General features: G+C 45.3%; 1 protein-coding gene across 1 annotated transcript; it reads right to left on the bottom strand.

The window, feature by feature from the left end:
- Positions 1-1,869: 1,869 nt before the first annotated feature.
- On the bottom strand, positions 1,870-10,867 carry LOC125728844 (glutamate receptor 4-like; the record flags this gene model as incomplete). Its single annotated transcript, XM_049005525.1, has 6 exons — positions 1,870-2,484; positions 4,090-4,227; positions 5,345-5,459; positions 7,679-7,926; positions 8,703-8,901; positions 10,809-10,867. Coding segments are annotated over 6 exons (912 nt in total), but the record flags the coding sequence as incomplete, so codon positions are not given.
- Between the last annotated feature and the right edge of the window lie 4,733 nt (positions 10,868-15,600).

Raw genomic sequence — 15,600 nt, 5'->3', positions numbered from 1 at the left:
TTTGAAAGAGTATGGTTGGTACCCTTGATGCCCTGGCTAAATTGCCCATTGTGACCCTATGAAATCTGGCTTCAGATTTAATCATCCCCAATATCTAATTGGTCAATTTTCTCTTGCCTATTCACCGCCTTAGCTACTGTGTGGTCAGTGTGCTGGTGCAGAATGGCTGCTGTCATCATTCAGTTGGGTGTTACACAGGGGTGGTGGCTGGAGTGCCTCCCCATTGGTTTTGTAAAGCGGTTTGGGTGTTGTGAAAAGCACTATATAGACGCAAGGTTCATTCGTCCACTTAATGTTATCCCAAATATTAACTATCATTGTGATTCTAGTTCATAGAATTACCGTGTGAAACAACAGTGCTGATCTTCAGTTATTTTGCTGTGTTTGCTTCTGTAGGGGTGACCAGCTCAGATCCTCCGTTGAAGGTAATGATAATACAGATCTTACCAATTACTCACACTTATCAGCTGCTGAAATGTGGTTGTATTATTTCTGTTAATTAACAATAACAGGACAGGTAGCAGTACTGGGTGAAAAACAAGCATCCAGTAGTAGGGCTCTTTCTTTAAACATCAAGTAAGTATTTATCGCCCTAGCAAATTTTTATAAAGTATATATTTGAAAGTATTATTTGTGTGCGTATAGTTATGGAAACACAAAGCGTGGAAAAAAATGCTTACAGCCTGCATCCTTATCCATGGATGGTATATTTACAAGGGTAGAGAGTAATAGTGAGTTAAGACATAAAGACCACAGGTAGTCATTTGTATTGTTTATTTTAAAAACAATCATGAACAGTTAAAGCCAAAACAGGGAGTCAATCATGTTGGATTTGCTGTAGAATGGAGAAAACCTCCCAGACCTCTTACCCAAAAATCTAATTTTTAAGCTTGTTTTTAATCTGTGAGATAAGGAGAGGTTCGCTGACAGCAGGTCAAAGGTAGAGGAAATGGGTCCCAGGAGATTCTGGTGCTGAGATATCTGTCTGACACCTTAGCCTGCAGAGACCCTGGAGAATCCTACCAAAAACTTCATTAGAATAACCCTGTTTGTGAAGGCAGTGTAACCATGGCAACAGACCAGCATTCTGACACAATGAAGAGGCAGGAATGAGGTACACAGTGTTCACAGGTTAAGAGTCAATATCAAAGCACTGTGCTAGCCCCCCCCCCCCCCCCCCAACACCAGTGACACCAACCTCTACCTTTGATTGGCATTAAGCATGTAGCTCTTAATTCTGTCCATTTGATGAAAAAATAGGCTTTTTTTGTCCCTCAGTTTATAATGTTTTAAAAAATATAACCATAGGATCAACTTAAAGGTACATGAAAAAGCAGTGGACCGTTGTTACTCTTAGATCTTGTGGGGGCAGAAGCGAGCGGCAGTGATGGCGCCGTGTAGCAGAGCCAGGGGGAACAGGAGCGTGCGCGGTTTCGGTGATTCGGGCGTGGACGTGTGGCAGGCCGGGGCCACGGCCCCAGGCGCAGCCAGCAGGGGTGCGGCTTGGCTTTGTATCTACATTTATAAAAAGAGTTCAGTCACACGGAGAGTGCGCCTGTCTCTGACCCATTATTGCAACAAATTGTTTTCCGAAGATGGTTACAAAAGAGAAATATACTCTGTTCACTACGTGGTCAGAATTATATATACATCAGTTAAAAAGCAGGCATGGTGTGCAGTCTCTATCTCTTTGCAAAGGACACAGTAAATAATTTCTTTTCCATAAACTGTACATATTTATATATGTTCACAGTATAATTTTATTCCTTATTTCTGTTACTTTTATCATTACACTTCTATTATTATTATTCTGTTATGGATTATTCTATTGACCCCATGACTTGGGGGGAGGGGGGGGGGGGCGGGGGGGGGGGGATTTCCCCTGTTAGTCATGAGCTGTCCTTCTAGCTGTAGGCTACTGTGGTGTAGCTCTCGTCTTCATGGCCAAAGGATGCTAAATAGCACAGTTTTGTGTTTCACGTTTACAGTTTTCTGGTCTTGTGTTTTATTCTGTCCTTCTTCCATCGCCAGTGGGCGGTGCTGTCCTGCTACAGGCCATCTGGCGGGCACCTGCGAGCGTCCACCAATGATGTCGCCCGCAATGTGCCACGCCTCCTGGTGGCGACGCAAAGAAAGTGGAGGTCACTTGTTGGGTTCTACCTTTGCGGTGGTACAGGTGCTCTTCCCAATGTCCAGCCTTCACTTGCCTAGGTTACCTTCATTCCCTCTTAATTGTCCGTGTAATTATTTACTTTTCAGTTGGTCGTTTTATTTGCTCAGCTTGGTCGCTCGTCGTAGCGCTACAGTAAGGCACAAGGGTGTGTTTGGTCTTCACGGCAGGTCCGGGGACACTAGGGCAAAACCGGAACTCTGACCCGAGTGCACGGCCTTGGGGCAGTCAGGGGTCAGGACACGGCCATTCTCTCCCACGCTCCCCGTGATGGACAGTCGGGCCTTGTTCCGCATGGCCTCCGTGAAAGTGAGCTGGCAAGGGGGGGAACATCAGGGTGTTAGACCATGCAGCTTGAGCCGTAAAAAGCTCGTACAGAATTCAGAGGCAGGCGATGAATAAAAGCAAACATGGAAACATGGAATTTATAAGGCAGACAAAGCGAATCTACAAACAGCAGCACTTGTAATGTAACAGATAAAGGCTCTGACCTGGTCAGCTGATTACATGAACTACCTACAGTAACCACCTAACCACGAAAGCACTAGAACCAGATCTCAATATGCTGCCTACTCTAACACAGGACAAAATGTTTTCTAAAATGTTAACTCAAAGGTTAACGTCATCTTTCCATGACTGGGATTTTTCCACGCTCCATAAACGAATGTGCAATAGAGGATGACCCAGGCCCCATTCAGATCAGAGCTGGGCTGGTCTTTCCCCAGTAAATCCTCAACATTCCCGTTGTCTTCTATCCATCCATCCGTGTTGTAAACGCTGGTCAGGGTCACGGAAGTATGTTATATTGTTTCATAAATTATTCACAACCTTCTAAGAAGTGGAATATTATTGATCAAATAAGCAGAACATAGATCCATCCATCCATTTTCCAAACCGCTTATCCTACTGGATCGTGGGGGGGTCCGGAGCCTATCCCGGAAGCAATGGGCACGAGGCAGGGAACAACCCAGGATGGGGGGCCAGCCCATCGCAGGGCACACTCACACATGCACACCTATGGGCAATTTAGTGACTCCAATTAGCCTCAGCATGTTTTTGGACTGTGGGGGGAAACCGGAGTACCCGGAGGAAACCCCACGACGACATGGGGAGAACATGCAAACTCCACACACATGAGACCCAGACAGAGACTCGAACCCGGGTCCCAGAGGTGTAAGGCAACAGTGCTAACCACTGCACCACCATGCCACCCCCAGAACATACATATTTAGAATAAATGTAACAGATAATGTAACTTTTAACCTCACTAAGGCATCAGTTCGGCACAGTGATTGGACTGTGAGGCTGAACTACCGACAGTCTACATCTCCTCTGTGAAGCTGCTGTCCTCTCCATTTCCAGAGTTTGGCTCCTCGTAGGCTGATGATACTGATTTGACAGCGAGGTCACATGATCTGTGCTTTAGTGGGCTAAGTGTGCTGTCATGGCCTGACCATCCGCATGATCTGGCTATCTCCAGGTGAGTGGCACGGACCAATACCCGTCGTGTTCTGCCTCTGCCGGCTGGAGCAGAATCGGCTCAGTTCTCCCACTGATCCCGCTCGGAACCGAAGGGCCTAGCCGATAGACTGCTGAGTGTGCACCCTGCTGGCCTTTAAGAGGCGGCGCGGCCGGCCTGGAAGCGCGTATGAACGAAGACGCAAACAGAACGCAAAGGACAGGAATAACAGGAATAACATAAGAAGCTTTTACCGGCAGTCACAAGGCCACACAAGATGCTGGAGGCACAAAAATGACAGCAGCCCGACAAGCACATGAGACCCTAAGTCCTACCCCTAGATTTTAACGCCCTCGTCAGCCTGCGGGCGGTAGCTTTCTCTATACGGGGCTAGGCCCTGGCTGCTGTGGGTGGGGCTGGGGGGGGCACTGGGAGAGGGGGTGGGTTCTGCCAGGTCCACCTTCATGCGCTTGGCCTCGTTGCGGGACTTGTAGCAGAACTCGATGAGAGCTACCAGCATGGCCAGCCCCAGGCCCCCGACCAGGATGTAGAACACCCCAGCCACGTTGCTCAGGCTCAGGGCCTGGGAGCTCTTGTCCTGGGGGTGGAGAAGGACAGCGGGGTTAGGGTTAGGGAGGCTCCGCCCAGCACACACACGGCATACAAGCAGTATTTCCGAGCAGTACTGTTACGTGCTAAAAAGCCAGCCTGTCTCCCCTAACCCTCCTGTCACTGTCACCTTTGGTGGTGTTTTGCGAAAGATGGTCGCTCTGTCTGCGATTTACAGTTAGGGATGGCGACCAGCTCATCAGCCACACTGCGATCTCTTTGTATAGTCATGACTTCCTTAACGGTAACCAGTGAGCCCTAATATCTGTGCAGAGAAACCCAGTGACCTGGACTACAGGAAGTTATGAGTGCTCAGATTTCAAGCTACAGGGTGCCAGGCGACAGAGCGCCACCATGTGGCAGTCCTGTGTGTCCTGCTCCTGCCCTGGCTGTGCTATCACACGTCACACTCGCTGTCTGTCTGCCTTCCCTGCTCTCTTTATCTCTGTCTCACGCTCTCTCACGCTGCCCTCCGGCCTCTTGTGTTCTGTGACATCAGTGGAAAGAGGTTATGCTTGTAGGGGACTGACCTTACTTCCTGAGTCCTTGGGTCCACACTCCCCCCTTATCGTACCACCATTTGTTTTTCAGCTTGCCTAAGACGCCTGATTCACTCAGTTTCAAAACGGCAAGGTTTACGGGGGTTCTTCGCCAGGTGGAAAATAACATAAATAACATCATAGGTCATGTTATTTTATGTTATTCAGTCTAAAAGCCAACACAGCATCTGTGGTTGAAAGCGATGGAGCGGAGGCTCTGGCCCCAGTCTGGCCAGAGCACCACAGACAGCTGTGTGTTGGGGGCAGGGGGGGGGGCTCCATCGCTTTCGGTGACGGGCGCATGCTGCCGTGACATATCCGGGAACTCAGATGAACGTTGAACCCAAAGTTATCCTGAACATATCCTGGAGTCTAGCTAAAGATCCCACCCCCACTATAATGAAAACACATGGTTGCAATATTCCTGCTTTGAAAGTGACTGCTGTCCCCGGGGGGAGCACGCGCCCTCTGTGCAGGGGGCACGGGCGTCTGCGAGGGCCGAGTCACGGCAGATGCCCCCGTTACCACGTTTACTGTTTACCCGCGCTCGGTGACGTGCAGGCTAACCTTCTCACCGCCTCCGCCGCTGCCACACTCGCCCTTGTCGTACCACCATTTGTTTTTCAATTTGTCCAACAGTCCTTGTTCGTTCAGTTTTAATACTGCGAGGTTAACAGCACTTCTTGAAACGATAAAACATATTTGTCAGAATGTGATCATAGGGGGATGGGGGGGGGGGGTGTGGCTTGCTCTCCCCCACTCCGAATAAACCTCTCTCGCCTGGTCACCTCATTTCAATGACATCTAGTGGTCATAATCCCCACTCTCTCATTTACTATTCACATTGACATTGTGACCATGATGCGGCGGCCTTAGGGATACAAGCCTACATGTGAGGGCAACTGTTCATTTGAAACACATTTCCGGCTCAGAGTCTTTACTTTTGCACTTCCCTTGACTAGCAACAGTGTAGGCCACATAGCAACTGTCGTTCAGAGAGAGGGTTTTTCGGAGTGAATGGCAAGCCTTCTCAAGATCATTTAGCAACAGAAAAAACAGCATTCAGGCAGAAGAAATCAAAGGGTAGAATAACAGTCACCATCTGAGCGTGACACATACTTTTGGGCTCTGGGGAAACCAGGAACAGAACAATGTTATTCCCTGTCTGGCCAGTAGTGGGAGCCATCACACTGTGAAGGATCTCCTCCTCCAGAAAAAGGGAATGAAGTTTTTGGATGAGCAAAAATCTGAGACAATCCCATAGACCGTAAACAGGTATCTTTCTTCTGTGTGCTTCTGTGTGATCATTATCAGAGAGTGTGCTTTAGGGATGGAAGGTTTCGGAAATAACATTATTACAATAGCAATGCTATTTGTGTTAAGAAAAAAAAATGTGTTGTCGCTGAGTGAAACATTAAGATGTTTTAGCAAACTGACAATAATGACATATCTGTCCTTTATCTAGTGGGCTTCTTATATCAATGCTGTGTCTTGGATTTCCTCCGTTGTTGATGCTCGTTGATGGATACTTCAGTGGGCCCTGGGCAGATGATATTAAATATCGTTCAGACCTCTACATCCAGTCCAGGAAATGTGTTTGAAGTTACAATAGTAGGCACCAGAACTTCAGTGATGCTTCGGGAGATTGGCTAACCCTGATTCGCCGATATAGAAGCATTAATACTGCTCAAGGGGATTGGATAAACCATTCGAGGGGATTGGATAAAACTGATTCGCTGACACAGAAGCGTAAATGACGCTCAGTGTGATTGGCTGAACCTGACTCACTGACATAGAAGCTTTAACTATGCTTGAGGGGGGATTGGCCAAATCTGATTTGCTGGTGGATGAAAACGAGTGATGCTACATGCAAGCAGAAAAAGATCAGTTGAGGTCCACAGGGTCAGCCAAGCTTTACCTGGCTGGTTAGAGTATAGAGTCAGACGGTGCTGTTTCTTTGTCACACGGATTGACAGTGTGAAACCATTTGTAGAAGAGAAGCCGTCCTTACAAAATCAATAACACTTTGTATATAAAAAGTAAATTCAAAGTAAATGCGTGATTAGCTTTGTAATGTTCTTTAGAGAGTGGGAATGTGAAGACAGACACCAATGTAGTCACATTCATAGACACACACATAAGCACTCAGACACATTGTGATACTCAGTCAAACAAAAGTACTTAAAGGCACCAAGACACTCACAAACACTACAACAATTACAGACACCACAACAATCACAGACACCGCAACACTCACAGACACGCACAAGCACTCGCACTCACTGAGACACTAACAGACACACGAGCACTCACACACACTGAGACACTCACAGACACACGAGCACTCACACATACTGAGACACTCACAGACACACAGAAGCACTCACACACACCACAACACTCACAGACACACAGAAGCACTCGCACACACCACAACACTCACAGACACACACAAGCACTCGCACACACCGCGACACTCACAGACACGCACAAGCACTCACACTCACTGAGACACTAACAGACACACGAGCACTCACACACACTGAGACACTCACAGACACACGAGCACTCACACACACTGAGACACTCACAGACACACAAGCACTCACACATACTGAGACACTCACAGACACACAGAAGCACTCACACACACCACAACACTCCCAGACACACAGAAGCACTCGCACACACCACAACACTCACAGACACACACAAGCACTCGCACACACCGCGATGCTCACAGGCACTTTCACTCACACTCACTCAAAGACTCGCGCGCACATAGATTTACACACTCGCTCACAGCACAATGTGACAGGAGCTTGGTGAAACACAAGGCACATCAGGGAAGGTGGAATACCATAACAACACGCTGACATATTGTTACACTATTCCACCCACCTTAACTGTGAGCCCTTGGGCGTGGCCACGCCGTAGCCCTTGGAGTCCAGGTTGCCCCCGACCTTCATGGTGTCGCACGGCTTGCGCTGTTCTGTGTACTCGTTCATGGTGGACTCCAGCAGGAAGGCGTACTTTCCTTTGGACTTGCGCACCCGTGCTACGCCCTCCGCCGTCGTCTTGGTGAACACCGTGGGCTCCGCCGACTTCATGTAGCTCCACATTTTCTCATATACAGCAATCTTTGATCTCTGTGTTGGGGGGACAAGCCTTATTTTACAGGTACATAGTATTTTTATTTTTTTTTAAATAGTCATAACTGATGATTGCAGATTGTATTTTACGATTTGATGTATCTAATATCTCCAGTGTGGATGTTTAACTTGTCTCTTAACACATGAACATCCTAGATATGACTCATGAGTAAAGTCTTGGCTAAATATGAGCTTCCCCCTCTATTCTTCCCTCTGCAGGCCCAACGGAGGCATATTTCTGTCTGACGAGGCTCCACACCTGTGGTACAGGTTGTGAAAGCTCCACCGATGAGCAGCCAGCTGTCTGTCCTGGGACCAGTAGAGCCATTATTCTTACAAGATGTCCGAAGCCCCCCTCATCCTTCTCTCTTTTTCTCTTCATCGTCCCATCACTCACTTGCATCTTTTTTTTTTTTTTTACGCATGCTGTGTCACAGAAACACATTTGCATGCTGATGCATCACTGCGGTTGCAGGATCACTGGGACAGTTCAGAGGTGACGACAGCCTCAGCACAGCAAATAGACCAAGGATGCTTGGCTTCAAAGCCAATCCCCGGCCCGTTCCTTATTGGGCCAGACATCATGCTATATTTTATGGAGATTTTCAGCCTGTGCGTGAAAGATGTGTTTCTTCTCAGACTTATCTCTCACACACAAAGGTGTGAACCTCACCCTGTGTAAAACAAGGGCAAAAGCAAGGATGTGCCAATATTTTCGACATGTTCCGCCGTTTCAGCTCACAGCTCCCATGATCTTAAATGGAGCCACTCACCCTGAAGAATTCTTTTGTGGACCCTGAGTCCAGCGTCCCGTAAGCAATGTCTGTCTGCTTGGCCAGGTCCTCCGCACTTTCAATGGGGGACACCATCCTCTCGACTGTGAGGAAGGCAGCTAGGTTTGCGGTGTAGGAAGAGATGATGATGAGGGTGAAGAACCACCAGACCCCACCCACGATGCGGCCAGAGAGGGACCTGTGAGAGTACGGGGGGGGCAGGAGGTGGTTCAGTGGAGCTGTAAACTACCAGTGGAACACAGCGTCTGGCTCAGTGTAATCCAGTCAGCCAGGTCACTGTATTAGCTGAACTGTATAACAGCCACATGGGTGAGCAGTTGTGCTACAACATGCTTCTGTGATCTCTAAAGTGCTGCAAGTTGGAGAGTTAAGCAACACCTTACATGCTCCAAGGAAATGAAAAAGAACAAGAGCTGGATATTGTGTTTCTTTGGTGCGGGCATTTGAGCTCAAGCCAGGCCAGAAGACCTTACAAGAAAGGGACAATTTCGAAACTCACACCTAGGCTGTCAAAACAGAAGTAAACTGCCGTTCAAAGAAACCGAAGGAGGAGAAAGAGGTGCAAGAGGCGGGACTGAAATCTCTGCAGCACATTACACTCCTTCTTTCGGTCAGAGAGAGAATAGCTGTGCTTTGCTTACAGAATATACACAGTAAAATGGTTGTAATTTCTGAAATTCAGAGTCGGTAAAAATCTAGTGAAAATCTACTTAACATTGTTGAGTGTCCAGACAGACCTGGGTCCCCTTTGACAGAATAAGAAGAAGAAGTACAATAAATATCTGGCCCATAATGCACAAACTTTAAAAAGGAACCAGCGGTACATCAACCAAATCAGAAGAACTGCATCAGGACTTCAAAATCCCAACCAGCAAACCGATGGATGAGACCAGAACAACTTTATCAGAAACACGAGAACCTGGACATCTGGACCAGGTCAAACAGTGAAATAATATAATCATCTGAAATATAATTTAAGAAAGCAGTGGGGTGGCAGGCTTTGGAGAAGATCTAGCTGATGTTAGCACTCAGTCGTGGACCCCCTCACTGGGACCAGCCTGCTTACCATCACTGATCCATTCTGTTCAGGTGAGAGACAGGTTGAGGAAGAGCGTAACAGTGCAAGAGGGTGGAAAGAGCCGTCGACTAACAGCCGTACGTCAAATGCTTGGAGTAAATCTGATGCATGGTCCAGGCTACTCTCGCTCTGTTCCACGGGCTGCTACCATATTCCACTGTAATAGCAGGAAATCAGCTGTGTTATGCCTCAAGCCAGACACAATCAAGGTCTGTGTCCCACTGAGGTGTTCCTACATTTTCATTCCAGGGTGATTATGGTCAACCCCTGCCCATAGGCCACGGAGTGCGGAAAAAACAGGAGTGATAAATTTGTCATTGCATGAAATCACCTGAAATGAGTTCCTTTTACTTGGAGGGTTTTTGGGGATTTACAGGCAACTGCTGACTGAATAAACCCGATCAGACTGAATTTCAGAAGCGAAGTCAGCTTCGTACACTTACATCCATATAGACAGACGAACTTAGACCATAAATACTTTGTATGCAAACAAAACTGCAATCGCACGTTGTCCTGTTCAGTTCCTGCAGGACATGAGGTCATTTCCATTGTACAGGAGTGTCCTTCTTATTGAATGTGAAGTGGTTGCCATGGAGAAGAGATTAAGACAAACAAAGGGAATTCCACCTAACTCTTCAGGAGTAGTGGTCTCTATACCTGAGTGAGAATGAGTGTACACCACAAGCATTAGTGAGCCATTCCTCAGACCATCACTGTGAAGACAGCCAGGACAGACCCTAACCCTAAACCTAACCCTAACCTTTAACCCTGCTCTTTGGCAGGTACGCACAAACATGTCCAAGGGCGATTTTCCTCCCTTTCAAGATGCAACATTACGTGTGATTCCTTATCATTCCTATAAAAGTGTGAATCCTTATGGCTCTACAAAGCAAAACGGATAAAAAATAGAGGTCTACTATGACTGCATCAAAATCTTGGGTCCGCTGCAGCATCCGCGCCAATGCCAGGGCTGAGGGGCACCATTATTTTGATAGCATTCTAAGTACCTTTGGAGTCCTGGCGCGGTGCTGAGTCCTGTCACGTGACGAGCCACTTTTCTGGGGGGCTGAAAAATACAGTCTTTCTTTGTTTAAAGGAACCGAGAGAGGCGAGGCCTCCGCTGTTACGAGCGTGACGGGTGAAGCGGGGTGTGCTACACAGAGACGACCCCCCCCCCAGGGCTACGGACCGGCGGGACACAACGATGGATCTGCTGTAGTGTCTGACTCGTGCGACAAATGTGGATGTTGACAATTATTTTGCTCACCATGAGATGGGCAAGGTACTATCCCCTCACCCCATATCTCCAGCTTTAGGTCAACACCCACCCACCCACCCCAAAGCATACTGGAAAAGCAGGACAAATGGAAAGTTGTATAGGACAAAGGGATGTAGTCATGATGTGACTTTGGACATGACTGCAGATCTTGTCACGTGGACCATCCAGCAAGAAGCATGAAGAAGCTAAGGGAAACACTGAGGTTGGCACAGATAGAGCACACTCACGTATACACACACAATCTCTCTCTCTCTCACACACACACACATAGCTAATATTTGTACATTATAACACATAATGACAGCTATACCATTAATGGTTAGCGTAAATATATTCAGCAGATTTCAGAAACACTATATATATATTAGGTGGTACCATTGGGCGGAGCTTAATTCTCCGCTTCTGACGTCATAAGAGGAAGTAGCGTATCCTTGATTCTGATTGGTCGAGAGTTTATGCCCATATATGGTATCAATACATGCTTATGCCACGTTTTGCCGATAGGGGGCGAAATGGTTTTGGGAGACTGCCGTTATGTACATATATGGTGTCAATATATGCTTATGCCACGTGCTGCCGATAGGGGGCGATATGGTTTTGGGTGATTGTCGTTATGCCCATATATGGTATCAATACATGCTTATGCCACGTGTTGCCGATAGGGGGGTTTGGGGGATTAAACTTTAATAGAATAAAAATACATTACATGTATTTTATTAATGTGCTTTTTTAATTACGTTTTTTAAGGTATAATAAAACATAGAGCAGGATGAAGGCAAGCTAGCCCATACACGTTCAGCGGGGTCGTCCGTCCGGCCGCGTGTTGTTAGTAAGCGCCGCGGCGTATTTTAAAAGAAAGCACCCAAATGTTTTAAAGAAGAAAGCACCAAAGAAGAAAACCATTAGTGTTATTTTAAAATAAAAGCAGGTGAATTTAAACAAACATGCCCGAAAGAAGCAGCAGAAGAGCAAATTTAAAACAAGCGAAACCAACAAACATACACCCCGTCGTTTTAAAAGAAGCAAGCACTCATTACATTTAACCAACACGAAAGACTTTAGTTATATTTACCAGGTTGGAGAAAGCATGCAAGCGGCAAACTTTTGAAGAAATAGGACGAAACGATCCCGGAGCTCCGACACATGCAACTACTCTGTTTGAACAACGCGGGGCGGAATGGCCGATCGCTAGTCCGGCGCTTGGCGCATGCGCACCCCACGCCGCATCCCCTTTCAAAATGGCGACGCCGGCGGAGCGCCTGTTTTAGCAAATAAAAACCCCTATAGCCGTAATGTTTTTAAGGAATGAAGCACTTTTCTGCCAATGTGAATAATAAAGTAAAGCGCTCTGTGCATTTTCGACAGCAATAATCAAAGAATAACGCTGTTAATTCTTGTTTAAGCGAGCGCATGCGCGTAGATCCACACAGTATTTCCTTTATTGAGCCAGCTCGTTGCGTCAAGCAACTGTCAAATGGCGATCAATTGTCAAATTGTCTCATACAGAAAATGCCAGCCATATGTTTGGGAGCCAACTCGTTGCGTCAAGCAACTGTCAAATGGCGAACAATTGTCGCTGGACCAAGAATTCATGCATCTACCTTTGCAATGCAACTACTCTTTTTCTCGGGTCGACAGCACAACACCCCCGGATTGCTTAGCTACATTTAGCTAAATTTATCTACGTACGGTTAATCAAAAGGTGTAACCAGAACTTGAAAAGATGTATGACAACACATGCTGAGCTTTTATTTCAAATAAGCCCCTTTAACCTCATCGTTTTAAGCAATGAAACTCTTTTCGGCTAATGTGTTATTTAAAGTAAAACATCTTAAGCATTTCGACAACAAGAATCAAGGAATAACGCTGGCGATCCTTGTTAAAATAACTCTCTCCATGTCGTGCTTGTGCGTACAGCCACGATACCCACACACCACTGTCTTTTATTGAAAACAGCTGAGGCAAGTCGTTTTCGGAACTTTAAAGTGTGTATACAATAAGTAAACGTGTGTAAAAGAAGTATAAAATGTGTTATAAAGCGCATAGCCAACGATAATTACTAAAGAATTTAAGCATAATAGCCCAGACTTAACCATGGCCTATAGCCGGTAGAAATTGAGCTATCCTACGGCCTACAAGATAAAAGCATATGGCACCAAATTGGAATCGGTAGTCTTTAAAGTAATAAAATACATTATATGAATTTATTAATGCGATATTCTAATTACGTTTTAAGGGGTCATCGGACGCGTCGAGCTTTTCTAGCTAGAGAGGAAAGAGAGTCGGGCAGATTTGAATGGTAAAAGCAGTAGTTGTGTATTATTAACGGTTTATTTTTTAACAAAATGTCCTATTTTATAACGGTAAAAACACAGCAATACTGTTTTTAGGGGGGATTTATGCGTATTGCATGTCTAGACATGTCGATCAGCTATGTCCGCGGCAGTGGGAAACGGGTCGTAGGCGCGAGAGCTTTTGGAGCCGTGAGCGATAAGCCTATGAGAAGGAAGCGTCAATTGACAAATTGTTGCAGAGTGCGTGTAACATCTCGTTTAACCGCTGGTCCTGAGTGTGACAAGCAGACAGACAGCATTCACGCCCCGGCAGAAAGCACATTACGTCTATTTGGTAATCTGTTTTATTCGTAAATAGTATAAAATAATATATGTCTAATTGAAATAAAAGTCGATGTCTAACACCACAGCTCTGGGACTCTAGCATAGCCCCGGGCGCCCCGCTGCGGGCCTGTGGGGCTGGATGAAGTATCTAACTTCAATGGCTTAATCAGCAGGGTAAAGTGCCGTAACTTAAACGGAGGTATGACAAATTATTATAAAGTTTAAGCCAATAAGATTTAATTAATAAAATAATTTAGTTGTATTTTGTTCGTTTTATTTTCAATAAAGCACACCCAGCACATTATTAATGTAATAGATGCAGGAACTAGTGAGCGGTATTTAGCTACGAACATCAAAAACATTTTTGAAACTTTGTTAGACTAATACCTTAGTTATTTCAAATAATTTAAGGGATAAAAACATTTGTCGTGTTTGTCAATGTGTTATTTTAAGTAAATGCGTATTTTCCAACGCCAAAAGCCCTGTCATGTTTTAAGTGAGAAATGATATGGACTAGCAACTCTCTCTGGGGGGAGCAACCCCGGTTAGGTACTATTAAGCAGCATTTAGTGACATGCATCAAAACACATTTTTAAAAACTTTGAAAGAATAAAGTCTTAGTTTATTTTAATAAATAGTTTTTCAGTAAATGTTTATTCACGCGCATGCACACAAACACACACACACACCACCGGAGGTCGGGGGGCTTTAGAGTTTAACTTTAGGTTGCTGATCGCAATGTGTGACCAAACCCCAAAGCACCCTAACTTAGTCGTTTACTAACTTATCGCGAAAAAGCAGACAGAAATAGACTTGTAAATTTTAAAGAAAAGACATTAACTGTTTTTGTTAATGTTTAAAGGTATACAAACTACAGTTGTATCGGACACGCACACAAAAACACTAAAAGAGTTTGCTCAGTCAAAAAACACCAAACATATATTGTTCAGGTTTTTTTATTAAAATGTTATAAGGATTGTTTTGTTATAGCGAAATTTTAAATTAATATGAGTGGGATATAAGTCATTTAGGCAACAAGATTTGAGGAAGAACCTAAATAGTGGCTGGAAAATGACCGACCAGGCAGGCAGAAGTGTGCTTTCCTTATCTCACAAGTCATGGAAGGGTAGGGTGGGGTGGGGGGACACATAAGTGGGGGGGTAGGAACTGTGGAATCAGGCAGGGGGGGGGGGGTAAGAATTTAGGATATAGTCTTGTTATTTTAAAGAAGGGGTACATGATTATTTTAATTGCATTTAATAGGAACCAGTAAGATGCATTTAGCACCATGCTGCAAATACACATTAAAACCTTTAAAGAATAAGGTCATAGTTATTTTAATAAAGACATCCTACAAGGTGCCCACGGCCCTAACTTATATAATCTACAAGCTTGATCCGAGATGCTTGCTGGAGTACAATGCTAAGTTGACATCGGTAACGGAGCTGCAGCCTGTTTGATAGTTAATGAAACATAGTTAAAATTCAACAGTGTCAGCAGTCATCCACGATGCAGGGAGAATACAGATTGACTAACAACCCCGTTTATCAGCTGGCATTATTTACATTTTTTTTTGTTGACAGAATAAAGCCTTAGTTATTTTAATAAATATGTTTTTCAGTAAATGTATACTCATGCTTATGTGCACAAACACACACACACACACACACACACACACCGGTGGTCAGGGGCTTTAGAGTTTAACTTTAGGTCTGTGAAAGTATAGGACCGCAATGTGTATACAGACCCCAAAGCACCCTAACTTAGTCGTTTACTAACTTATCGCGAAAAAACAGACAGAAATAGACTTGTAAATTTTAAAGAAAAGACATTAACTGTTTTTGTTAATGTTTAAAGGTATACAAACTACAGTTGTATCGGACACGCACACAAAAACACTAA

Source organism: Brienomyrus brachyistius, unplaced genomic scaffold, assembly GCF_023856365.1.
Source record: "Brienomyrus brachyistius isolate T26 unplaced genomic scaffold, BBRACH_0.4 scaffold369, whole genome shotgun sequence".
NCBI classification, from domain to species: domain Eukaryota; kingdom Metazoa; phylum Chordata; class Actinopteri; order Osteoglossiformes; family Mormyridae; genus Brienomyrus; species Brienomyrus brachyistius.
This window is presented reverse-complemented; position numbering and strand designations above follow the sequence as displayed.